Source organism: Rhinatrema bivittatum, chromosome 14 (assembly GCF_901001135.1).
Source record: "Rhinatrema bivittatum chromosome 14, aRhiBiv1.1, whole genome shotgun sequence".
In the NCBI taxonomy this organism is placed as follows: Eukaryota; Metazoa; Chordata; class Amphibia; order Gymnophiona; family Rhinatrematidae; genus Rhinatrema; species Rhinatrema bivittatum.
In genome coordinates, this window is record NC_042628.1 from 24,254,649 (window position 1) to 24,282,305 (window position 27,657).

General features: G+C 41.3%; 2 protein-coding genes across 5 annotated transcripts in view; one reads left to right on the forward strand and one right to left on the reverse strand.

Annotated features, from left to right (window-relative positions):
- The window catches only part of TXNDC11 (thioredoxin domain containing 11), an 84,423-nt gene extending 77,113 nt beyond the window's left edge, over positions 1-7,310 (forward strand). For both annotated transcript variants that reach the window (XM_029577111.1, XM_029577112.1), the window contains one exon: positions 4,867-7,310. In XM_029577111.1, the coding sequence (XP_029432971.1) occupies positions 4,867-5,512 (646 nt within the window). In that variant the 3' untranslated portion in view covers positions 5,513-7,310. The remainder of the gene's footprint in view (positions 1-4,866) is intronic.
- The window catches only part of SNN (stannin), a 178,000-nt gene continuing 155,952 nt past the window's right edge, over positions 5,610-27,657 (reverse strand). For 2 of the 3 annotated variants that reach the window (XM_029577118.1, XM_029577117.1), the window contains one exon: positions 6,939-8,850. In XM_029577118.1, coding sequence (XP_029432978.1) covers positions 8,518-8,781 — 264 coding nt within the window. In that variant the 5' untranslated portion in view covers positions 8,782-8,850 and the 3' untranslated portion in view covers positions 6,939-8,517. Of the gene's footprint in view, positions 8,851-27,657 lie in introns of all 3 variants that reach the window. The other variant, XM_029577116.1, reaches the window with a different exon arrangement.

Here is a 27,657-nt window from a genome sequence, read left to right on the forward strand (position 1 = left end):
GGGGCCTTTCAGGCACCAACATTTTTAAGTTTGCTTCTGGTCTGTATTTCATTTAATAGTAATTACCAGTCACATTACAGATACTTTTTATCTGGGGCAAAATGTAAAAATTATATACATTTACATAAAATATATAGACAAACCAAAACAATAACGCAACCTTGCCTTTCCCAAAACTGTAAAATTTCCTAGGCCATTGGCATCAACCACATCTTCATGCTCCTCCCAAATCGTAACAAGTTGTTTTATTCTCTGAGTTGAAGAGGCAGTTTATTCCATAATACAGCAATAGCTGATGCTGCAAGTGTAGATGAGAAAAAGCCTTTGTAGAAATTCCAACTTATAAACTTCCAACAGTACAGAGGAAGAAAGCTGCCCATCACAAGGCCCACTGATTTCCATTCAAATATGGAGGGCATTAGCCTTTCATAATTTAAGGCCAACACCAAGCACTTAAATTGACGCCGAGGGAAATAGAAAGCCAAACTGCCTGCATAGTCTTGCTAGTTTATTAATCTAATGAGGCTTGGCCTGGCATCGTATCCATTTATGTAGACTTAAACTGGTGGGAGAAATAAGAAAAGATTTCAGAGACGTAGTTAAAAAAGAAACAAATCAGACCAAAAAAAAAGGGGGGGAATCTAAAACCATTAGGAAGTCTGTTTGTAAAGTGATTTTGCTTTTTGACCTAAAAATCTTTTATCTTCCTGTTGACTAAGAGCTTACCTTGGCTATTTTTCACGTGGAAAAAAACCCCAAAACTTCAAGGTATGCAGAATTAAGCTGCAAGGGAGAAATGCAATTTATATAAACTTACGTGCGATAGTATTCACTAAGATGGTAACTTTTAAACAGGAGCATGGGGCACCCAGGGAGGCAGACATTTTATAAATATGCATGTCTATACCTTCATGTAATAAGACGGACCGTGCACACTATGCCTGAGCTTTCAAATACTGCTTCTACCCCATCAATAGTAGATATGCACACAGAGGCCGTTTCCAGTCTTCCCAGTAGACCCTGGGATAGGACTTCCAAACTCCCCTAGTTTAATTGCCTCCCCCGAACCTTAAAAGCCCACCCGATCTGCATAGTTTCCTTTATTTTATTACTTACACGGCCTCCATAGCAGAAGTAAGGTTATGCAGCAGGGGACCCTGGAGCACATGTCTGTGCGCGTTAAGGGTTAACACGCAAATTTGAAGCCAAAATATCCATGCCCCATCCACGCCCGTTTTGGAATTTTTCCTTTGTGTGCACAGCAGGAAATATACAAGTACACAGGCGTCTTAAAATCCACTTGGCCCGGCCCATTCATGTGTCCTGGTTTTGACATGCGTTGGCCTTTTAAAATTCATCTTTAAAGCTGGAGATTTGAGCTTTTATAAATAACAATTTGGGTCTTTTTCAATGTGAAAAGAGAGGCTATGAAGTCTGTTACTAGATTTAAAACAAATCTACATGTTTTATTTAATAAAATTGTCATTTGGGTTAAAAATACCAATAATTATAAGTTTAAAATAGTATAAAATATTTTTGTTTTCACTAGAGTAAAAATGATTATTTAAAAGGCAGGGTTCTTTGATCATGGTCAGGAACCTTCCAGGAAGTGATTTTGTTTATAGATAGAGACCTCTATCTATAAACACAAGACAAAGTATTAATTGTTACACAGCTTTCTACTTACCTACAGGAGAAACCAAAGGCAGATGCTGTAAAATCACTTTACATGCTTTAACACTATCCTATAGTGAACAGACCCTCTTAACGCAGTTTAGATGTCATAAGTTGGTCAACTTATGGTGCCTTATTTTTGCATACTTAATTTTAGTGAATATCTTGAAAACTAGGGAGTGAGACACTATACTGGACAGTACCCCTTTTAATAAATAACTATTAAAATGGATATGGGATCAATTTATCTAAAAATGTATTTTGTAAGCCAAGCAGATCCAACCTCGAAGTCATGCCTGTGTAAATGTAAGGCATTTCCTGCTATAGACAGCTAAGTGTTCGAATATTATACAGGCCTTTTGTTTGAAACCATCACGCTGTATCAGCCTGTTTCAGAGTCTTCATTTACTTTAAATTGCTGTTGCATTGTTTAGGATGTGAAAGCTACCAAAGGGCAGCAGAAGGTTTTTAGTTTAGAAGGCTTTTTAGGTCAGCTGCATAGATTGACTTGGTTGGTGCAGTAAACTTTATAGAATTAAGTGTTTTCTTAATATTCTCTCAGCTGTTGATGGTGAAGGGCTTTGTCAATGTAACATTTGGAGTCACCCAAATAAAAAAAAAAAAAAAAAAATTGAAAACTTCCAACAAATTTTAGCAGTCATTCATTGCCGGCACAAAATTTAACTGGCAGTGCTGGAGCCATTCCTAGTCACTCAATATAAAAAAAAAAACTGGTGAAATATGTGATAAAGGTATCAACAAATCATAAAAAAAATCACATATATTCAATGGGAGCTATTGATTAAGGTACACCCTCATATGAGCTGGAACAGCGTTTTAACTCTTATGCACTTGTTACAAACGTGCCTGCTCACTTAAATTAATCATGGGGTAACCCTTTTCATTTCACTTTCCAGTATGCCGCTCTTTTAAGCAGAGAAAATTTTTTTTTTAAAGGACAATTTTGTTTAGAATTTGAACCTCATTAAAAGGTTTACAATGTCAGCTCCAACTTAGTAAGAAGACATCAATGGAATAGAAAACTTATCTTTTCCAAAAAAAAAAGGTCTAGAGCAAAGAGCTCTGCTCAGCCTAGTCCACTGATGTGGATTTTTTTCATGATTTGTTGGAGCCATTCCTAGGGCATGGTTACATTTTATCTGCCTCACGATGGTCGGAAAAATGGCAGGCCTAAAGTTACCCAGCTGCTGCTCAGCCCTCTGATATTAGCCGATTTCACTTGTTCCCTCCAAGATAAAAGTAACAAGATCAGGGGTGATGGATTTCTCCCACTGCCATGCAATGCTATTAGTGTAACAAGATGATGGCCATTGCCAAAATAGAAAGATTACACTTCTGCCTAAAAATATCAGTAAAAATCATTGTGGGTATTCAGAGCCTTGGCCCAGCCCAGTGATCTGCGAAAGGAGGACTTCATTGAGGTTAATGACTGTCTGGCCTTCTTGCAGAGGTCGTGCCCCTCCCCATAATCTTCTGACTGCCTGCATAGGACCCCCACCAGCACTAGGGCGTGTGATCAGATTCTGATGCTCTTCCGTGCAAGGGCCGAAGGATTTCCCCTCTCTGGCATTAATTGGATGGAGATGCCAGGCTTGGCCAAGACACTGTCTGCTTCTTGTAAACTCTCTGGACTGGATGTTGTGTAAGAGTATGGGTCTGGTGGGGAGAGATGGTACAGCCTCTAGTTCATGTTAATCTTGTTATTTTCTACTATTTATGCCCTGGCCCATCCAGTCTGCCCAGTTACTCCTGTCCACACTGTGCTGGCTATAGGCCCGATATCTTCCATTGTATTACACCAGTCTGGCTAGCTGAGCATGCAGGATCCGCCCCCATGTTTTCCATAAATCAAACAAGCCTTCAGCATGGCTATCTCCTAGAGCCCTGTGACTTTCCCCTGACAGGTACATAGCACCTGGCAAACACTGACCTGCATGAATGGCTATTTCCACTAGGATTTGTTACTGTATTTATCTGGCAGGCTGCACGGCCTGTGCTTTGGGTCTGGTTTTCCCTCAGCAGGAAGTCTTTTCTACTCTTTCACCTCCTTTTGAGGTCCAAACGCTTTCTCACTTTGCCTTCCATAGCAGAAAGCAGCTTGCTATACCAGCCTTGCTTTTTTTTTTTTTTTTTTAAATAGTTGCAAGGAGGGAGAGTGTTACAGGAAAGAGAAGTAAAATACCCTTCCATGTAGTAATTGCAGTTTTGGGTTAATATCTAGACTGGGACCTGTTTTACCATGTACACACACACACTTATTGCATAAGTAGAATTATAATATGCACATTACATTTTTATTAACTCAACTGCTAAAAGATTTTTAGCATGGGTTATATAGCATAAGCCCTGCAGCCTTCATTTTCATAGGTTTGAGAAATTACTTACAAGTACCTTTAGAATTAATTGCTTGGCCTGGCCCTGCACATTGACATGGCAAGGTGTAGTGAGAATGATAGGCTTCATGGCAGGGGTTTTTTTTTTTGGGGGTAGTAATTGTTTCATCACATTTCATACATAAATATTTAGTGCTTGATGCTTTTTTTCTATTAAAACTGCCAAAACAGTTACTTTTTCAATCACTTCACTTTTCATGGCATTTTTGGTGTAAGATTTGCAAAGAAAATACAGTGGTACTGTCTAAAAACCCAAACTGGTCTTTACCAGCTTGTAATACAAATGTCCTCCATTTTATCAGCAGGAACACAGTTCTTGCTAGGAAATACACAGCAAATGTTTATGTAGTTCTCTTCTACAGTGGCCTTGAGATTGTTAGAACCTGTTAATCTAAATGACAGTACAATCAAGCACTTTTGAGTATGGAATGTGATTTCCCATCAGAGACAGAGTTGAAGGAGGTAAGCTAGAGAGGGATTGGTGTAAGTATGGAAACTTGTATGGTCATATATCCAGACTCAGAGAGAACCAAAGTGGAAGATAACATAACCTGTTCTATCCTACAAGCTAGGATAGATCCTTAGTAAGGTAGATTAGAATAGCCAGATAAAGACCAATTGGCCTTGCCAGTCTATCTGCCATATCATTTACTATCCAAGAAAGAGGCCTCTCTAACCAAGTTGACTCATTTGTCTTTATTGTTCTAGGTTATAACTGAGAAAACTAGAATCTTTAGAAACTGGATTACAATTTTACTGTTTAATTCTTTTTTTTCAGGAAGGATTTTAGTGTGAAATATCCTGAAGACTTACAAATCAATCTTCCAAATCTACTTAAGTTCATCTTACAGTACTCTAGTCAACCACCTTCCCTTCCAGAGCTTTGTCCCAAGGAAAGTGCTCAGGGTCAGCCAACACTCCCAGACCATGCATCCCACCTAGCAGACAAGATTCGGAGACTACAAGCAGAAATCAATTCTTTACGCAAGGCCCAGACTCAGCTGGCTAGTCAGATTTCAGAGGCCAGGAAGGATGAAAAGAGACTGAAAATTCAAAAGCAAACCCTGGAAGAGAACAACAAAGCCCTTCAACTGCACAAAGATCTCCTTCAGGCTCTGTATGAAGAAAAAGCCAAGGAAGTGGGCGAAATGGCAGAAAAGTTGCAAGAGTTAATGGACACATCCAAAAGTCTCCTTAGGGAGAATGCCCTGCTCAAAATTCTGATTTCATCAATGGAGGAAAAGTTAATTGCAAATAAACAAGAGACAAATAAAGTTACAGCATCAGATCAGACCCCTTCAGCTGGTCCTGGGCCAGCGGTGCTCGAGCTGGAGGTAGAAGCACACAATGAAAACAGATGGGATATTTCAGATGCTGATAGCACAGTGACTTCTGAATATATGAAAGAAAACAGGACAGACTAAGAATTAGCTAAAAAGAATCAAAGGAAGCTCAGTGTTTGGAAGGTATTTATGCAAATTTTATTGAAATTCATTGTAAATAAAGAATATTTCAATGATCTAGAAAAATCAAATGGCTGTATTTACCACCACTTTCCCTTGGACCAATGACATTTGAATTGTGAATTTAACCTGTTTCGGGGTAGAGGGCAGTTCCATTGCCAATTCATGCTTGAGCAACTCTTGGTATGCACATTACAAATCTACATTCTCCTCCAGTCTCATTCACAAAAAATGCACAGGAGAGCAGCAGACTACAAATTAACAAATAGCAGGAGCTGTGTTCAGAAAGCATTTGTTCTTGTAATTTGAGTTGTCCTGACAGCAGCGCAGTTTGCAATGTCCTGCTCCTCAGCAATTAGATTGGAGGGGGCCATGTCCCAGCTGAAATGTAGCCAAACAAAGAGGGGTGGAGGGTGTGGCCAAAAATTATTCCGCACCAACTGGATTCAGTTCCCTGGGGAAAGACTGCTTGGGTAAGTTACATTCACTGTAGTACTTAATACAGGGCTTTCTCACTAGTGACAACTGCTTACCATGTATCTGAAGTTCTGCTGGCTAAATTCCTCTGTTCAGTAATATCCAGGCCAGACTTGCAGTGGGGTTGGTAGAACTGGACTGAAGCTATTGGAGTAAAGGGAAAAGGAGCTTTACCCTAGTCTGGCCTTCTATGTTTCTATAACTTTACCTTCTCCCCTCCAGGTGACAGACAAGGGTGCTCTCTCCTCACCCACCTGTTCACTGCAAGCTGCTTCCTGCTCTAGCAGGCTCGCAGCCCTCTATTTAAGTTGTAGGAAGCTTTGGTTTCAGTGTTTTGTTTATGACAAACAGTGAACTTACCAGGAAAAATTAAAACTGAAGATAAAAGGGTCCCTAATTAATTGGCACCTCTAGCCTCCTGGGTGCTGGTTAAGAGCTTTTATGTACTTGTTCCTTGGCACAACTGCATCCTTTTAAGGAAATAAACTGACAAAGTTTAATCCTTTTGTGGATTAAAAAGGATTCCTTTGATTAGTGTCCTCCATCCCTATCTAGAACTTTTAAGGGAGAGGGTCGAAACAGAGCATTAGTACAGGTGAGAGGTTCCCACAGCAGGATATCCACAATGAATATGCATGAGAAATTTGCATGCCATGGAGGTAAGGCATGTACATCATATATATTCAATGCAGATAGCCAGGAAGCCTGACCGGCTAGGGCTCCCCAGGATAGGTGTAGGAACATTGCTATAGGTCATCACAGGTGCACAACCTTGCTCTTCTCTAAAAGCATCTGAATTGTTCAGCTTCCACACTACACAACATGAATTTGCCTTACACTCACATCTAAGACAAAATCTACACATTTGAGAGGGTGCCTTAGCTCTACCTTTTATAGAATTAGTCTAATTGCTGATTTTCCATTTTATTATAAAATAATGAATGGTCAGGTACAGTGTCTCAAATATTCTTCATCAGAAAATCAAACTTGCCCTATTTAATAGCAAAGGGCATTTCCCCACATTAGCAGCTAGCTCTGACTATTCACCAGGCAGAGGGGAGCTATGAAATAAGACAAGATGCATTGACCATTACTGCTTCCCCTTCTACATGGATGATCTGTAACAAGGGATGAAGCTTCCTTCAACTAGGACCAGGGGTTTACTAACTTTTTTTTGCAATTTTAAAGGATAGGGCTATGCAGTTATACTAGTAACCATGAATTTACTATGCACAATGCTTTCAGGATCCTGCATATTTTGAGCAATTATTGATTTGTGATTAAAAAAAAAAAAAAAGAGAAATTCCCTCATTCATCTTATAAAATAACATTACATTTTAACATAGGAACATGTTTCAGGTACAGAAAAAGCCAGCTACTGCTTGCAGTCCAAGGAGATTAATATATTAATCATAAAATCAGGTAGCTCTCAGCTTAGAGAACCAAATTCATTCATCTCACATTAGAACAGAAGGTTACTGATAAGCAAACATAACAGTGCAGACTATATTCTCAAGATTCCCCTACAAAACATGCAGCAACAGGAGACATTTGATCTGTTTAGACTAAAAAAAGGATTTTACACATGGCTGTTTTAATACCTTCACAGGGGCCTTGAAAGTCTAGGTACACATGTAAACAGCAACAACAGAAAGGGTAATGCTAGGTCTCATCTTAATACCGGCTGTAGTGGAAAAATAAATCATTCAATAGTTTTGCAAAACTAGCATGCTTCTCAAGCAGCCGCTCTGCTGTCAGTTTAAAGTCTTCTAGCAGCCATCTGGACTGTCCCCTGCTCATTAACAGGAGACATTTCTCATCCTTCATTGGCCCTCCAAATGGGAGTCATTAAAAAGGCAGCATCCTTGCAGCAGGGGTGGCTAGAGCAGGCCCTCAGCACATCTAATGGCTTCCGTCTACCTCAAGAGCAAAACCAGGATGGCCTCTTGCTCTATCAGCCCCCCCCCCCCCCCCCCCCCCTTCAAGCAGATATCCCTGCAGACCCTATGCTCATGCAAAACAAACTGGTACCTTCTGAGTAACATCTCAGCGCAGTAAGGACTGCACTTTTGGTTGCATCTCTGAAATTCCAGCCAGGTTTTGCCAAGGGGCTCAGGCCATAGGGTACCTCACCTTTACTCAACTTAAAGATTTTGTACACTATCTGCTCCACAGGCTGTTTTACAGAAAGCAAAGCTACCAGGGGCCTATTTACAGATTCACAGTTTTGGTAGTAGTTCACATTACAGTAGTAGTTCCATCAAAATAGGCTCAGCTAAACATTCAAGTAACAAAAATTGCTAGTAAAATACAGCATTGCTGGAAAATATACTCTCAGTGCATGCAATGACAAACCAACAATCAAAATTAGACTTTTTTTGTTATCTCAAAGGGAGTGAACTTCAGAAAACAGCACCACCACATGTCCGTTTTCTTCACAGTATCAATTCTACCCCGTAATGACGTTGCTAGTCCCTGGCTCCTGGCAATTAGCTATGGACTTCGGTGCCATTCGGTGTCAGCTTGGCTTTCCTCTCCACTCGAGGTCCCTTAGCAGAGTACTGCACCAAAAGGAAGGGCTCTTTGGTTTCTCCTTCACCCACAATGCTTTCTTCATCCTCAGACTGGCTGATCCGCTGCAGGCGGAGGTAACACCAACAGCCCAATATCAAGGCACCCAGAGCTGCTATCGCAATCAGAATGACAATTACTGTTACCACTCCAGTGGTGGGGCTGTGGTCCATTATAGACATGATCAATGCTGCAGCTCAGGCGGTGGGATAGGAAAGAGGAGTCCTGTGTGGGGTTGCCCACAGTTGTATCTAAAGTAGGGGGAAAAATGTGAAATTGTATTAGCCACAATGTAGTAGGCACATGCATTTCAAGGCCATTGAAAACAAATCTAATTCAGATTTGCAAATTCAGTGTTAAGTCCATAAGAAGATAGTTCATTTTGGTGCTCTCTTTTCAACTCCAGCACAACCCCTTCTTTTCCAATTTAATGCAATACAGCTCTATTAGCATGAAGCTTTTTAAAGCCAGGCCTGCTATGGATCTTAAGTATAGGGGGGTGCAGATCTCACGGCTGCAGCAGACAAGAGCATTTTTAAAAATTAAGAGTAGCTTTGCACCTCCTACGACTAAACTGTGTAAATATATAAGAAAAAAAATACACAAAGATTTTAATAAGGCAGATTAGAGCAGAAGTGTAGGCCCTCCCAGTCAGTTGGGTTTTCAGGATAACCCTAATGTGTGAGATTTGCATGAAAAACCAACTGGCTGGGGGAATGCCTGGAGGACCAGTTTGAGCGCCCCCGCAGCTCAGATCCCATGACTTGGGATTTAGCAGTGGGTAGACTTGAGGACAGGAGAGTGCCCTGGAAACTAGGACGCTGCAGGCAGTCAGCAGCAGTCTGAGTGTCTGAGTGACAACACAAGGTAAGGTCCCAGTTAGCCCCTGCTTATGATTTTTTTGGGATTTGCTTCAGTGTTTGTAACCCAGGTATTTTTAAAGCAACAGGGAGGGGGGGGGGGGGGGGAGTGAAGCTGGAGTAGCTACTGCAAAGCAGAAAACAATTGCACTGCTCCCTTCTGCAGCCCCTTCCATCTTGTTCCCTTGCAGGCTTCCTAAAGGAGAGTGACTGGGCCAGTAATCAAAGGGGGCTGGAGATTTCCAGTGCCTTCTCCAGAGACCCAGCAAGTGATCCTCTAGGCTCCCCACTGGGGCTGATGCAATATAAATCGTGGAAAGTGGGCGCTGAAAAGTCAGCGCCTGCTTTCCTAACGCGTGCATGGCGCCCATAAGGGGGCGCATTAGCAAGAAGGTGCTAGGGAAGTACAGAAAAGCAGTTTTTTCTGGTTTTCTGTACTTCTTTTACCTGTGCTCGGCTATTAATGCCTGCTCCAGGCAGGCATTAATAGCCGAGGGATAAATGTGCGCCTGAGACGCACATTTATTTTTTCGCATGCAGAGTGAATGAGTAATAGGCTCATTCACATGCATTGGCATGCGATGAGCGCTATTACATTCACTCCACATCGGACGCGCATAAAGTAAGTGCTAATCCCCCTTTTGGATTAGCGCCTATTTAACCCGCGTCCAGGTTATACAGTGCGCGCGGCCCCTATGAATGGGAGGGATGAGGCCTGCTGATGTTTAGGCTGCACCCCGATATTTAACAAGACAGTATTTTCTCATGGACTTCCTCACTGGTAAGGAACATTCTGCCACATTCCATGATCAATGGTCTTGATATCTTTCCCTGACATCAAAACATGTGCAAGCGAAGATAAACTGAACTAAAAAAAGGCTAGCAAACAAAGCACATTTTTAAAGAGAGTGAGGAACACCGATTTAAACAGACATCCAGCATAAAACTTTCAATAAATTGATTTTTTTTTCTGTATGCCAAACTCATGTCAATTTAATAAATTGCCTTTAATCTGCTGCCACCAATGTTGAAAAAAATGTCTTAATTTTTCCCCAAAGTTTCTTATTTGCCAACCTTACATAAAAGCTCAGAATGTCTCTAATCATTTTCATGTTGGAATCTGACACCAGGATTTCAATATTCAACATTTACTAAATGCTTTCATTTTACTAATCCCATTTCAAACACATTAAGGGTGTTTCACCAAATCCGATCAAGATCATTAAGTACTAGCAGACCCCCGACCCCCCCCACACACACACAAAAATATTTGCAGAAGCGCCAGCACTCGCCTCTCTGACCCAATGGCACTGGTGTCCTGAATGGGCCCAGGGAGCCATTCCAACCCTTTTGCTCCATGCAGCAGCCCTCACAGGTTGCTGTCCTCCTTGGTACCACATGCAGCCCACTTACTGCCAGACTTGACTACATCGGCTGAACGAAGATGATGCTGGAGTAGACAGCACACGGAAGATCAAAGCTTGCACTGACTAGCATTCAGTGTAAACAATAAAAAGGCTGTTGGAAGAGGTCAGTTAGGTGAGCCCAGGATAATGGGGCTTTTACTAATAGAAACTCTTAACCAGGTTCCCTGGAAGAGTTCCATGAAGGAGGCAGTTCATGCAGCATTTCACATATACTGCAGCAAAATTTACAGCTAAACCTGTTTACAAATGCAGCAGCCACTGCACCAAAAGCCTCCCAACTGCACAAGTGACAGACTAGAAGCGGAACAGCAGGAGGGCTCGCTGGTTTCCACCGCAACCCCAGCACGTTAGCAAGGCATTTTCTATCCGATAAGCTCAAGCCCCACAAGAATGTCTTTTCCAGGAAGACGGCTGGCTTTAAGGGGGGGGACCCCTATGACCAGCATTGGTAAAAGTAACAATTGCACGTGGCACCTAGGCTGCAAAATCTGCAGAGAGGCTTTTGAAATACGGTGCATGCACAAAACAATCACTGGCATATCTTGGTTACAATTTTACACATCTTCCTGCTGCAGGAAAAGGAGAAGAAAAAAAAAAAGGAAGTGAGGTGGAGACCTGATTAATAATTAAGTAATGAAACGAAGGATTTATAGCCTTACAGATACACCTCCAGGTAATTTTAGTACCAGAAAACTACACAAAATCTAATTAAAAAAAAAAAAGTCGTCCAGGACTGAGAACAACATTTTAAACAAGGAAGACTTGTGTAGCCTGGAATACTGCTCCTGACCTACTTTAAAAGTGCTCTGTGGACAGGAGTGGTCATGATAAACAAGCTTTTTCTTTAGGTGTGTAAACAGATCGTAGTCAGACAAAACAGTTTTGTATTTCTTTTGAAAAGCTTAATTGCAGTAGAAAATCAATAATATAGATTTATATGGCACTATTTACCCAAACAGGAATCCGCCACCCTTAACAGTGCAGTACTTCAGGAGTAGGCTAACTGCCACCAATACATTCCTGGCACCCAACCAAAGCTTCCACAGAAGGAAACGTTCAAGCCTTACCATTGGCTTTAAAATAGATCCTCATCTAAGTAGTTGATCTAGCCATAGGTAAAGAGAGGTCCCAAGATCCCTGTTTTTCTTTTTTAAAAGGATCAGGACCGCAGGTTCTGCCACCTTCATCTGCTGGAGTCAGAGAAATACTGAAGGATCTCAGGTGACACACCGGGTTATATAGGAGGTGCCTTTTCAGCTTTTTTTCTCTGACTCCATCTGCTGGAAGGGAGGCATAATCCAGTGGTCTGGACTGATCTGGGTACATACAGGGAACCAAAGCTTCCACAGAAGGAAACATTCAAGCCTTACAAGTGGCTTTAAAGTAGATCTCCATTTTACCTGCTAGCTCTTTCCCTCCCTTAATTCCTGTGTACATCAGCTGGCTGGGAGTCTGAATGGGTCAGTAATGAATCAAAGCCTTCACAATGGCTACAACTGTATTTCTGTATTAGCCAACAGCACAGCTGGGTAAGACCAAGGGGCCCCTAGCTGACAGAAGAAGATGGATTTGAAGGGCACATTCCAGGAATTCCCCTTGCTTTGCTCCAAGCACCAATACTACACCTCCCTTAAGCTTTTGCCAAAATAAAGTTTGGTCAGACCTTAGGTCCGCCACTAACTGGCCTTAGCTCCTAGCCCTTAGGATTTATATCAGCTTAAAACGGAGACCGCATTCCTGCACAGGCCCTCGCCCAGGCCACAAGAGGGAGTGAGTGGCCACGTAAATTTGATTTCAAAAGAGGAGTGCACTCTCCCAAGTTAGGTCCTCAGCTTAGCAGAGAGAGGGAGAGACGCTGCCCTGCCAGGTCCCCAGAAGTGGACTGGAGGGGAGAGACAAGGGAAGGATTTTTGCAGTTTTTCTGAAGTTCTCACAGTTTTGCCCTGAGCCTTCTGACAGGCAGCACCCCCTGCTCTGTAGTGAGCTTTGTGCCTCTTTGCAAAGTTCAAGAGGCCACAGTGACTGCAGAGAGGAAAAAAAAAAAAAAAAAGTGTCTTGGAATCAGAGCTTTCGTTCTTTCACCAAAAGCGAAGGAAGCTGTAAGGACTGCTCTCGGTGGCTGACCGCATCTGGTTTTGAAGAGGAGTCAGGGGGAGAAAGAGAGGATAAGGACATCCGGAGACCCCCAACGGAGTTTCCACCTCTGGGACCACAGGACACTGCCAGGCTGGAGTACAGGATTCTTCGTGAACCTCAGGTACTGCTAGGGTATCCACCACGGTTAGGGCACCCCCAGTCCCCTGGGGAAAATCTTTCCTTACCATGGAGGATACGATCATTCCACAACCTTGCCTAGAAGGACATTTCCAAAGTTAGATAGCATTTAAATCTGCAAACACGGGAAGGATCTGGACACTGGCTTCCATCTATTGATTCTTTTAAGAGGAATTAAAGACGACTATTTTGAACACCCATCCAGCAAGTCCTGCCGGGTTTGTAAGTTACCTGCCCTAAAGAGCTATTGTAACACAAACACATGGGAGAACACTTCTGCCTGGACCAAGGAGATTAGCCTTCAACCCCATAGAAAAGTGCGAGGACAGTCCCAGTTAATTCTTTTATGGCCCTTCAGGATATGTGCCATCCACTAAGAAAGGGTTACAAAGGTAATACAAGGGAACAGGCTATTGATAAGTCATGCCAGTTGCGGAGGGGATTCCACTGACTAGAAAGACCATTCCTGGGTCCAAAACAAATGGTATTATAGGAGCAGCAAATACAGTCTCTACTGTGGTGCTTATTTGGCTTCTCCTGAATAAAACTGGGGCCCAATTAATCTTTGGCTACCACCAGGCCGATAGAGGACTCCTATCCTGTGCGTAGGACATATGGTGGTTCTTTTTTGACAATGTCACTAAACAGTATTAAGAGCAAATTAAAACAAAAATGCAGCAATGTATTTCTTTTTTTGGTTTGGGAAAATACAGAAGGATGGATGGATTAATCTTTGTACACCCCCCCAAACTTACAGAGCATGCCCCCCCAAGACTGTTTTTTAAACTATAGTAGCAGTATACCATATTTTTTTCCTGATCCTTTCTGGCTTCAGCCTAAGTGGAACTGGATTGGAATCATGGCCCCACCACCTCCATACTAGTATGGTCATTGCAGTGACAGTCCTTGGCCACGAGTCATGCACCACAGCTCCTTCTGGAGCCTGAAATTCAGTCATTGGGTACTGTTATTACCCAATGACAGATTCCCTCACCTTAGAGATCATGAATACTGCTTCCGCCACATCACCAGCCCCCTGCCAGTGCATGAAGACGACGGACCCAACTCAAGAGTTCAAACCACACGGCGACGCACAGCACCACCACTGAACCACCTAGCTGGAGTGCCACAGATTTATTTCCAAAACCAAACCAACAGTAGATAAAGCATTTAAAAAATAACACCAGTATTAATCTCCTGTTTAATGGGGCCAGAAGGGATAAGCTGCAATACAAAGTCAATGTGTCCAATCCCATGAGGGAGGGAAGACAGCTACTGCTGCTACGGTGACCCCCAAAATGAAGGAGTGGTGCTGAGGGGTACATCTGACTTTCCTTCACATCTCTTGCACAGCAAAGGAACTTGTCACCAAGCCATGCATTCTGTAGTAAGAGGTATACAAAAGGAGATACATAAACATTTAAGGAAAAAAAATACCCTAACAAATACCGTAGCAGTAAGAGAAAACAGGAAGGAGGTAACAAAAAAAGAAAACCTCTTACTCATTCTGTTCAATAACTTGAAACGATATTCTTTGGAAACAAATGTTATGCTCTCCATGATCTCATTTAGAAATCAGTAAGGCCTCAGAGTTACCCTTCCCTGTCACGTTGAGCTTAATCTAGGAAGACTTTCAGTGCACTCTCTCCAATAAACGTCAACAGCCTACATAAGAAGAAAGCTCAACAGATATTTTACTGGTCCATTAAAAAGGCATCACAATCTACAAAGAGTCCAGTTTCCTCCAGGTCAAACAGAGCTACTACAATCATATACTAAGTGCTTTAAAGCAATTCAAACCATAGCAGCTCATCTCTCCTTCCTGGCTATAATCAGAGTGCAGGATCTGAGCTATGTGTCTCTCCTTAGTCTTTTGGCCAAGATCGAGAACTTGAACAATGGAGGTGGTAACATCCTGCATACAAATATATATTTTAATCCAAATTATAACCTGTCTTAAAAAAAATAAAATAAAAATGTAACCACACACACTAAAGCAACTCAGAATTAGTAATATTTTTCCAACTTGACTGATGGGGAAGTGGCCTTTTGTTATTATTCAGTTACACTGAGTCACCCAAATTCAATGTTCAGAAAAAATTCCAAAAGTTATTTGTGGATTTCAGCAAATAAAAAAAAAAAAAAAAAATCACATCATATATTTGAAAAAATAACTATTTTGAGTCACATACACCCCTACTATATGGCTTTTTAGGTCACGCCAACATCTAACTATAATGAAGAGGTTTGCTGGTATGGAAATTGAGCTGTGCCCTGCTCCCTCCCTGTACTCTCTAGCTCCTCTCCACTCCCTGCCCCTCTCTGGCTGTACACTCCAGCTCCACCCTTCTCTCTCTGAATAGTCAATCTATTTTCTACTTCCACACACCTCAATCATGCACTTCCCAAACTTCATAGTATTTCCCCAAGCTTGGATGGTCTTTATTAGTATATTATCTGCTTCATTACAGTATACAGAAGCCTCACTCCTTTCCTGCCATCACCAACATCTAGAACTGGATAGAAGCAGCAAAATAACCATTTCCCCTCACACAGATGCCAATTTGTACTAAGGACAAATCAAAACACCTGCCCGCACTTCAATTTGCCATAGCTTCATTTAAACGTGCAAACCATGTACACACTCCCAACTCCATGATAAAAACGGGAGTCTCATATGTAGAAAAATTAAAGCTGCGATATTGACAGGGAAATGTCTGTTGTAAACGGATGTAAGAAAAACAAACCGGTCTCATGTCCACTGCCCACCTTTGGCAGGTGTTAGCAGCAGAAAGCCTGTAACGTAGTGCACACCATGAAAATGTGTTTGCAGGACCAGCCCAATGGCTCAGGCCGAGGAATTTGGTTTCAATTCCCGCCTGAATTCTTCTGCTCCCTGGCCCAGGTAGTGTTAACATCTCATGAGGGAGTCCTTCACACAATGGTGACTAGTGGTCAGATGTAAGGGGCCCATCATTACAGGCCCGTCACTGTGATCACCGGGCTAAAGTTAGCAGGCCCCCACTTTCAAAAAAATAAATGAAGTGTTTGCATTAGTCCACCAAGACACATATGCTTAGTGTCTTGGTGGGCTAATAGGTACTTACAGATTTCTTCCGCGCTATCCACTGAGGGCAGAAATGAAATTAAAAGCCATGCAAAAGGAGATACATATTTACCACCTACCTATATTTGAGCCAATCTGAACCAGGATGATCTCAACGCATCTGCTTTTATGGAAGTTGCTGGCTCTCTAAATATTTGGCCCCTGGATATCAAGTTTACTTTGGATGTATCAACCCATACTATTTACTATACTGAAAATGAGATCAATAAATTTGGCACAAGAACAGGTAACAGGAACAAGTTATGGTTTTCATTTTACTTTCAAAATAAAAAAAAAATTGAAGGGGACTAAATCGTAAAAAATTAACCAAACAATATCTAAATTGTACCAAAACTTGATGCTTGAGTGTGTGTCATGCAAATTGCTAAGACCACCTGCACCAATCCATCATTTACCTTCAAAACTGATTGTGTTTTTTGGGGGTTTTTTTTGTTTTTTTTTAAAGAGCATAAAAAACAACCAAAAACAAGGCAACAGTCCAAAGTGTTAATGCATAATAAGCCCAACAGCATGGCCAGTGTTTCACAGAGAAAGGCTTCTTCAGGGATAAGTTCAAATTTGTAATCCACTAAGACTGGTTAGCATTCAGAACAGGACCAGTAGTTTTACACTGGCCGTGCTGTTGGGCTTATTATGCTTTAACACTTTGGACCTTTGCCTTGTTTTTAATATGCTCTTTAAAAAAAAACAAAAAACTTAATCAGTTTTGAAGGTGAATGATCAATTGGTCTGGGCGGTCTTAGCAATTTGCATGACACCTTTCCTCAAACAATTTAGATATTTTATTTGATCGATTAACTTTTTATGATTTAGTCCCCATCTATTTTTTTGCTTTTGGCTATATTATTTTGGGGTCTGTGGACTATTTTTTCATTTAAATTTTACCTTCACCATTCTGGGATAATATGACAGACATGAAATATTGGTCTAAAAAAAACTGTTATACACTAGAACAGATGACTAATGATTACACTGCTAGGCTATCCAAGATGTCCAAGTATTGTTTGGAATATAATGTATACAAATTGTATAGAACAAATATGTTTTAGTTGTACTGCTGCTAGCTCAGAAAGGGCACAGCAGTTTTATACACCACCTGTATGACTTGGCTGTTTCAGGCAGAATCAGTCTTCAGAATTGGCACCTTACACTGGACATGAGAAACGTTGCCACAATGAGTCATCTGAGTCTACAGATGTGCATATGTATGCTTGCACACGAACACATGAAATGCATTGAAAGCAACTATTTCAGTGTACTGAATGCATGCACTTTTCCTATTTAAAAAAATATATGCACACATTTTACACACAAAAATGTAGGCCTTACATAAAACCCTACTTGAATATGCTGACTTGTACATGTAAACACGTGCATAATGGAAATTAACCAGTTTACCAGTTACTCCACCAGATCGTCCAGTCCTTAAGACCCTCCTAGTTCTCCAGCCTGGACTCCTCCCAGCCCCCCCTACCCAGCCAATACTATACAACAAAAAAGTCTTATCATGCAAGATAATTAGCAGTGTACAATTAGACAAGTAAACTGCTAAGTGTACGCACATCTCCAAATAACTTGTACGTAATTGTTGTCTCTGCCCCAGATTGCTCCTTCGCACACTTTCTATTTTCATAGAATAGCAATTGCTTGAGTACAGGCAACTTGCATGTATATGCCCTAGGTTTTACATACCTCTGATATTTGTACATATTGAAAACAGTGTATGCGCATCTCTCATGCATATACATTATGAATATCTCGAAAACCAGATCTATTAAATGAGACTCCAAAACTGAACTGTGAAATGCTGGTCTGGAGAGGGGAATTTATATTTCAGTCTCCAAGGATCAGATGTATTAAAGGAGTTTCTCATTTTGGGTCTATGGGGGGGGAAAGGAAAACATTCAGTACCTCAGGCCCATATTAGATATTGAAAACAGGTTTATTCGTGTTTTTTCAGCATGAAGTAATGAATGGATTTCAACCAATATCAGTCCATTTCTGATTGCATCGCTGTCAATCAAGCAATGCTTCTTGTAATGTACCCGGGATTTTGAAAGCTTGGGTCCAGGCACAGCCACTCCAAGTACTACAAACGCAAGGAACCCAACCCGTTCTGGAAACAAAGCACATTCCTTTTTGTCACAGATCCTTCTCGTGGAAAGACCCCCATGAAATATGACTGACAGGAAACCAAATGAATGTGAGGGGGGGGGGGGGGGAACAGGGGCAGTAGAGAGAAAGGAAAGCCAGCCCCAGAGGCTGTCACTTCTGGCTCCAATCACCAGGGAGAATGGCAAGAGGGGGCATTGCCCTGGGATGGTAACACCTGGCAAACTAATGCAGGGGAGCTCCTGAGAAGAGAACCCTCCCATGGAGCGGGAACTGCGTTTTCAGCGTCTCACGATCCTGTCCTGGAAACCCCGCAGCCAGTCACAGTTTCAGGATCTCCATAATGAATTCGCATGAGATAAATCTGCATATACTGAGTCTCCATCACATGCAAATTTCTCATGCATATTCATTGTGGATCTCCTGTTCTAACTCTTCGGTTTTAAGCAAATGTCAGGAAAGTTACCGCTGGGATAACTGGCATTTAAGCATTTATAGCGTATCACTTTGTTCCTTCAATGTCTGCTCTTCCTATCGTGAAGCAGAATTCCCCTAGCGTTAGATTGTTCACCCACTAACAGGGAACCTGAGCTGGGACAAGACCAAGAGTAGGTAACTCCGATCCACCAAGTGCTACAAAAACAGGTCTGGTTCTGAATATGCACAAGATAGATTTGCATCTAGATCTGACATGCATATTCATTGTGGATATCCTGCAAACCTAAGCGGTTTATGGCACTCCAGGACAGGAGTTGCCTACCCTTGGATTAGACCATCAGGAGGCAGGTTACTTTTCCATTACTGAGGAGGTATTGTTGCAGTTGTAATCCTGCTCAGTACGAGAGGAACCAGAGGTTCAGTCATTAAACAATAGGTGAGAAAATGGATCGTATCACAGGCTGCAGTAAGGACATGCTGACTGCAACAGGCTCCAGACATCTGCCCCACAGGACTAGGCTTTGTTTACAGCATCAGTTCCTGAAGCGCTGAGAGTACTTGTCGGATCCTGAAAGGAGCTGAATATTTCAGCCCTGGTTTTACACAGTGGAAACATGCATTATATTCCAAACACATGATTGTAGTCTCCACTGAGAGCACAGGTGTCTTTATATTAGGTACTGAGCTATAAATAATTTTTTGCTTCCCACACAGCCTCTTCAGCTCCCTCCACTGTCACTGTGCATTATCTGCATCACAAGGACCCCTGCTATGCTACAGCTGTTGCTTGAACAGAAGTCGTCAAATCCCCCAGAACAGAGAAACGGGTAGGATCTAGCAAAGGAGCAGAGGTCAACAAGGATCACAGAAACTAGAATGGTACGACACCGCCAGAGACAGATCGATCGTATATGCTGTTATCCTGATGGACGCACAAGGAGATAAAAATCAACTATACTTAAAGGCTTAAAATATAATTTATTGATTATACTTCCAAATGCCGTTTTTGAGTTTGTCACACTGTAGCTTCCAATCAGGTACTTGCTTTTCTATCCAAAGCATCACACCACAGTTCAGGCAGTTCTTAATGGAAATAAAGATTGAGCTGAAAGAATCGCGGCAACTAAACAAATGTTTCCTTAAAATATTTACAGGCTTAGCTAATCTGATATTAAGCAAAAGCAGCATCAGAAATCTGTAATCAGAGAGAGGTCCCAATCAGCCAAGCATCAACGGTGCTACAGTTTATGAAAAGCATTTCAAGTTTTCTTTTGCCCCATGCTAGCCCACCAGCCAAGAAACGGTAGCTTCCCTTGCGGGAGAGCAGAGAGGGAGCGGAGCCACTAAGGACTATTGCTATTGATCAATTTGTTTCATCCAAAATTTACCTCCCATCACCCCAAGCACACAAATAGCCTCCAAGTCCAGAGCCCTTTGAAACTTGATTGCACTGGAAAGATCAGGGATGTGTTAAGCACTTAGCATTGAAATATTGAGTGCTGCAGGGTATTTAGGTCACTGAAACGAATCCAAGCTTTGTTTTATGATACTGACACATTCACGTGAATGCAGAGATTAAAGAAGTCTCAGGAAAAGTTATGAAAACCGAGGGGGCACTGGAAGGCTTTACCAACACAAGAGGTGGCCGGTCCAGGGTAGTTCTGCAGAAGACATGCATGCCACATTTGCAATTTTAAATCTGACTTGGCAGCTTATTTAGGCTCCATTGGAACCCCTTCCAAATAGAGTCGCAGCTTCATGAACCTTCATTTGCACCTTCCTGGGTTTTCCCTTCCTACAACGTAACCCACTGCAGCAAACAATGGCCCGAAGGAAGCCGCAGACTACGGAGCACTTTTCAGAAATAATTATGCAAGAACCCCGAAGTCTACACCTGTAGGTGTCACTCTCGTGTGAGGTTTGGGATTCCCGACTTGTGGTCAAGGACAGAATGCTGCCTCCGCAGTTCCTGCTGACCCAATGAGCAGAAGCCAGGACTCTGATATGGTAATGCACGGCACTGCCACTACGCCATCCACATTACAACGTGCGTTGGGTCTTATGGGACAGCATTACACGAAACTTCTTGTGAAGTTGTTTCTGGAATGGGGATTCCAGCAGGAGATGAGGGGGAAGTTATGGTGACTTTTTTTTTTTTTACTGAACTTGTGTGAAACATATGGTGCAAATACATTTCGTCAACTACTAAATGTAGAAAGAGCTCACTAAGCCTCATTTTTAGTTTCAACCAAAGCTGAGATGATCAATTGCCAGGCTGCTTAGTTTTAGATGCAATCATAAGAGCCTTTTTATGTTCCAGGCAAGGCGAACTCCAGTCCTCCATAGCCACAAACAAGCTTGCTTTGCACATGATATCCACAATATGCATGGAATATGTTTGCATATAATGGAAGCAGTGCATACAGATCTCTCTCATGCATATTCGTTATAGATATCCTGAAAACCAGGCCTGTTTGTGGATCTTGGAAACCAGGTCATCCCTACTATACCGTGTGGAAATTTATGAATCAGCTTTATTGCCTCCTAAAAAAAAAAAAAAAAAGACGTTTTGACTTCCCTGTGTTTGTTCATGACCTCCCTTGGCTATAGGTGAGGTGCAGACTCAGCATTTGCCAGTACCTTTCTGTCAGAGCAGTAGGATACATGAGAAAAAAAAATCCATACTGTATAAACAAAAACAAAAAAAGGGGGCGGGGACTTTAAATTCAGGCAAGAGAACAAACCTACCACATGACCTGAGCAAGGGCAGAAATAGAAAGGAGGTCTGTGCCCAGAAATCAGGTACCATACAGTTTCCTGTATCGACAGAAGTTTGTACCCTAAGGTTGTGTGACCCAAGAAGGGGAAAAGGATGGAATTACATGTAAGCAGCTTGTGTTCCCTGGTGGGTCCTGGGCTGGACTAGCACTTCTCAAGGAAACATGCTGGCGACATCTTTTGCTCTTGATTCTGATGGAAAATGGATACTTAGATTGTTCTTTAAACGAAGACTGCTTTTTATGGGCAGAAAAATTCATTAAAACCAAAAGAAAAAGCAGAAACCCCTAACTGATCAACTGATCAAGGATATACGTACAGTAGCGGGACACAAATCTTTCAAGCAATACAATCTCATGAAAGAAGAGGATCTTGTTTTAAAAGATTTTCAAGATGACCACAGTGTTACAGTCAAAGCAGCTGTGGTGCATGGATACGAATAGAGAAGAGATATTGAGGCAGCTTTCAGACACTAATCCCTCTGCAAACCTGAAATCAAGAATGGATTTACCTTTAGATCATGCCTTAGAATCTACTTGGATTACCACCAAGGAGCACAGATTTTTAAGAGATTATCTTAAATTCCCGGTGCTATACTTGCTTCCAAAAATTCACAAGTCTAATCAACTCACCAGGTAGACCCATAGTTTTGGCGAGGTGGGTTTTTGCTGGAACCTTTATCAATTTTTATTGGTAAATGTTTGGAATCAACTGTTGTATCACTTCCTTCCTATGTGAGGGATTCCTCTGAAGTCATCAATATTCTTCAGGCACAGGTCCTTTCACTAACTTGAGTTTGGTGAATGATATATAGTATCTTTGTACACTAATGTACCACAAAAGGAAGTTTTGCATAGAAACATAGAAACATAGAAATGACGGCAGAAGAAGACCAAACGGCCCATCCAGTCTGCCCAGCAAGCTTCACACATTTTTTTCTCTCATACTTATCATTTTCTCTTAACTCTTGGTTCTATTTCCCTTCCACCCCCACCATTAATGTAGAGAGCAGTGATGGAGCTGCATCCAAGTGAAATACCTAGCTTGATTAGTTAGGGGTAGTAGGGGTAGTAACTGCTGCAATAAGCAAGCTACACCCATGTTTATTCCCTTTACCCAGACTATGTCAAACAGCCCCTATTGGTTGTTTTTCTTCTCTTCTGCCGTTGAAGCGGAGAGCCATGCTGGTTATGCATTGAAAGTGAAGTATCAGGCCCTTTTGGTTTAGGGTAGTAACCGCCGTAACAAGCCAGCTACTCCCTGCTTTGTGAGTGCGAATCCTTTTTTTTTTTTTTTCTTCTCCCCTGCAGTCAAAGCTATTCTGGATATGCGTGAAGCCTCAGCTTTTCTTATTCCCCTGCTGTTGAAGCAGAGAGCTATGCTGGAAATGCTTGATGTATCAGCCTCTCCCATGCCATGAAGCAGAGAGCCATGCTGGATATGCATCGAAAGTGAAGTATCAGGCACATTTGGTTTGGGGTAGTAACCGCCGTAATAAGCCAGCTACTCCCCGCTTTGTGAGTGCTTTATGCAACCATATTCCAAGTTTAATTCTAGTCATTCATTTCCTTCAGACTCAACTGGCCATTATCCATGTGGCTGCTGCTCTGTTTGTCTGCAGTCCTTTAGGGTAATATATGAGCCTTTGACAAATTCTCCCATCATGTGTTGAGAACTACAGCCTCTTGCACCACTGCACAGGTTGTTTATGTGGTTTGGTGCACTTGCTTTTTATTATACGTTGGGAAAACCAAACGTTCCATACGCACCAGAATGATAGAACATCCGAGCGCAATTAGTTGCAATAGGGTTGAAGTTCCACTTGATCGTTGTCAAAAAAAAAAAAAAAGAGAGACACACATTTAATGATTTTACGTTTGCAGTGTCGGAATCTGTCTGTACTGGGACCCGTGGTGGCGATATAGATGCGATTTTAACATGGAAATAGCAGCAGAGGATATACTGGTTAGATACAGTACAACCCGGAGGACTGAAAGAGTGGGGTAATTGTTGAGTCTATATCTGAGAGTTTTTTTGATTGGGGTGATGCTATGGCTTTATGTATTTGATATTTAGTTATGTCGAATAGATGATTTGTCTACTAGAATTTAAATGGCCTTGAGACTTGTTTTGCTTTGAGCATTTTTCCATCGACACTGCAATATCGTTGAGATCATAACAAGTGCTTTAAATGGTTGAGTGCCTTTTTTTTTTATATACCTTTATCTATGTGCTGGGTATTGTTTAATTAAGTTTTATTTTATTCTTTTTCAGTGCGAGTATATAAAAAAATATGCACGTCAAACGCATTTATGATTATTGGTATTGGGATAACGTGTGTACTTTCTTTTTTGTCTGTTTACATACAATCTTTGGACATATATCTAGTATATTTGTAATGTTACAGTGAGTTATCACCCCTGATGCAGGTAGCGGTGGCCACCGAAACACGAGCTTATTTCGGGTTTTTGGTTCCTGCGAAGTTGCCAATGCTGTTTCTGGACAAGAGTATATTTTTATTTTTATTTTAATTTTGTATGCACAGATAGTTACTGGGGGTATTCAAGTAAATAAGGGTAGTGTATATATAGCCATATTTATAATAAAGCTTTAACAGATAAGGTTAAAAAGAATCGGCAGATGAATGAAAACAAAAGCGTAGACTGCTACCACCATTTGGGGTCCATTGTGCAGCGAGAGTCGGTAGATGTACATCATTGTACATTAGCTTTTTCTGATGCCATGTTTGATATATTTAAGGTAAATTGATTGTAGACTTCCTACACTGAAATTGTTTCCCCTTGTTTGTCTTTTGTGAGTCTCCTTGGAAAAAGCTGGAAACAAATTTTTCTGCTGAAAAATATCAAATGGCCTTCCTGAATTTGCAACAGCGGGTACATCATTAAGTGCAGATTTCTTTTTAAAATTTCTTTTAAAGTGTATTCTGAAATATCAGGGAGTTGTTTTCATCTTTAATAGGTCAATCCAATCAGAAAAGTTTGAAGGGACCTGTAATGGTTGAGTAGTGTTAATCAGAGGGTAATACTTGGCTCCCATCTTTTCATTATTGCCTCTTCCTTGATTGTGGACATGGATTGATGGTATGGGTTTGAGAATTATTTTTAAAGTTGTATATTTTTTTTCTTTATGGTTCTGTTGTACTATTCCATCAATATTTCATTTTTTCAAAATGTATTTTTATAAACTTGTGAAATATCAAATATATATATAAAACACTGATAGGAACAATAATTAACACCCAGTCATTGCTTGAACAGCACATGATCCAGTAAAAACAAAAAAAATTCTCCAGGTGACAAAGGACATTTAAAGTGCAACAGAGCTGTTTCTAAAGCATCTTAGCCGAGTGGATGAGGTAAATGCCAGACCAATATAATCCCACAAAGTGCTAAAAGTATTAATGAAATTTTCATTACAAACATGTGGTTGGTGCTTTTCCATTGATTATCTGTAGCAAAAACTTGCCTTCCTTAGGGGCGCTATTGCAGCATTTTCTTGGCTACTTTCCTTAAATCACCAAACTGCTGTTGCTCTATTTCCACTCAGGTAATTATCCTTATGTTAGTTTATCTCAGCCAATGATGATGAAAGGAAGAGATGCTAGAAAGAGGGTATCACTGACATACAGCAAGGGAATGAAATCTGGTTTGCAGCCTAATTTTCGGGATATTTCCAAATTAATAGCCATTTTTAAAACAGACTCTCATATCTTGGTCTCCCTGAAACAGATTGGTTTATAGTCCTTGAGGAGCAGAGTTATACGGCATTTTAGGGGAAACGAAAAGCATCCGAGAGGACTCTGAACACTAACTGCCTTTCGCAGAGCATGCTTTATTAAAGAGTAAATGCTCAACTAACGGCTGTTCTCTTACTATCTTCTGCTCATTGCGAGGCAATTTGATTTTTTTTAATCAACTAAGCAATAGCCTCACAGTCAGAGAAATAGCTTCTGGTAAAGTTTCCCATGCACAGTTAAAGTATACAGTAACAATGTCATGAAGCACAGTGAAATATGGCAAAGAGCAGGAGGGGAGAGGGGATAAAAGAAGGGGTGATTGAGAATTGGGCTAGGTATGGAAATGTATATGCACAGCTACCCAGAACAGGAGAGGGTTTATAGGGGAAATGACAAAGCTGACTTGCACAGAACAGTGGGATGGATGCATCTCTACCTCCAGAGAAGAGGTGCCAAAGTCAACCAATGTGCAGTGTCAACATCGCTTTGGTACATCCTCACATATAAATCAGGAAGCAGGAGCAACCAACCAGGTGGGTTAAATCATCCTTACATGCAGAATCTGCTAGGTTAGGTTTCTGAAGGTGAGGCCCCAACTTAAAAGCATAGCTATTCACAAACTGAAAAAGCCTAAAAAGTGAGCCAATTCCTATTATCTGAACTGCAAAGATGACAAAGGGAGAAAGAGAAACTTAGCAGAAAAGGACCATTTTGTCCACCCAGTTTGCTGCACAAGGTCTTACTCCATCTGTAGTTTTCTCCCTCCCTCTCTCGGGATAGTCCCTTTGTCTATACCATGCTCGCTTGAGTTCTGCCACTGTTTTGGTTCCTACCACCTCTGCTGGAAGTCCAACACCTTCAGTGAAAAAATATTTTCTATGCAGACTACAAAAAAACAAAAAGACAAAACACTATTTCCAAGGATTAGGAAAGACATCTTAACATTTCTGGATCCATCTCAAGGAGACACTGACAATTCAAAGCAGGCAAATTTTTGTACAGAGCTGAATTTTAACATGAATCGTAACCTGGTTATCTTACCCAAGACACTAAAGAAAGGCACATTAAAGAAGTTTCTCTAGGAGCCAAGGATATTTAAAAAGTGCAGGACAACTTTGTTGAATACATTCTATTTTTCTCTTATGGCTCTTCCTCAGTTTTGCAGCTATCAGGGAATCTTCTCTTTTCCAATAAGCTAGTGGTAGTTAAGAATTAAGATCACTCTTATATGGGACCCGCCAAGGGCACACTGCTAAGATCAAAAGGAATGAAAAACAGACTGGAAGAAAGGGAACTGGGTTAAATGCGACAACAGCCCTATTGTTCCACAGATATAGCAATGGAGCAGCTCACTCCCAGCAGTGAAGCATCTGCAACCAGTATTTGGTGATTCAGACATCTGCATTCTGGACTTCATTTTACTGTTACTTTGCTTAGAAAACAGGAATTTAAATTGGAACAGGAAATCCCGCAACTAGTAGCTTCAGCAAGCCAGTGTTTTACTGTGATCACAATTTATGCCGCAAAATATTTAAACTTAACGCTTTCTGTGAGCCATGGAAGACGACGCGGCAGCTTTTGTGCCTAATGACTAGCCCAAACCTTACACAGACTCTTCCCAATGACCAGCTGAACTGGCCTTTTCAACCTCCATAAGGTTGCAGTCACTTTGCTGTTTGTAAGTCAAGTCCCAACCATGGAAATATAAAACTTCTCCTTGAAATCTCCTGAACAGTGGAACTTTGCATATACTATTAAGGTAACTGCTAGTGTCTGTTTTAGAGTTAGACACAAATTGCTAAATAGCTTTTTCTTTTTCTCAAGAGAGACTCATGAACTAGGAACACCAAGACAATAACGCACATAACCTTTCATTTCTTCAAATACAGAATAACGTGTTGGTTCTTAGCCCCTGCAATATGGTGCCATAGCCATGCATGCCAATAAAGTTATCTTTATAGCTAAACATTCAAACAGAAAATGGTTTTTAAAATCTTAGTGTAAGGTTACAGAATAGCTCTCATCATCCACTAAGTAGCCCAACTGTGTTCTAACAGTTGACAGTTATACAAATGTGTTGATGTTGACTTTGAATATTTTCTTCTAAACCATCAGCCATGCACTGCAGCAGCCTCTTGAGATCCTGCATCAGAAACACAACATCCAATTTTTTTTTTTCCTTTCCAAACTGAATTAAGCTCCATAGTGCAGGGACTGCATACATCTTGCTTTATTATAGAAATAAGTTAACAGCAGTAACAAAGCCACACAAAAAAAGATCATCA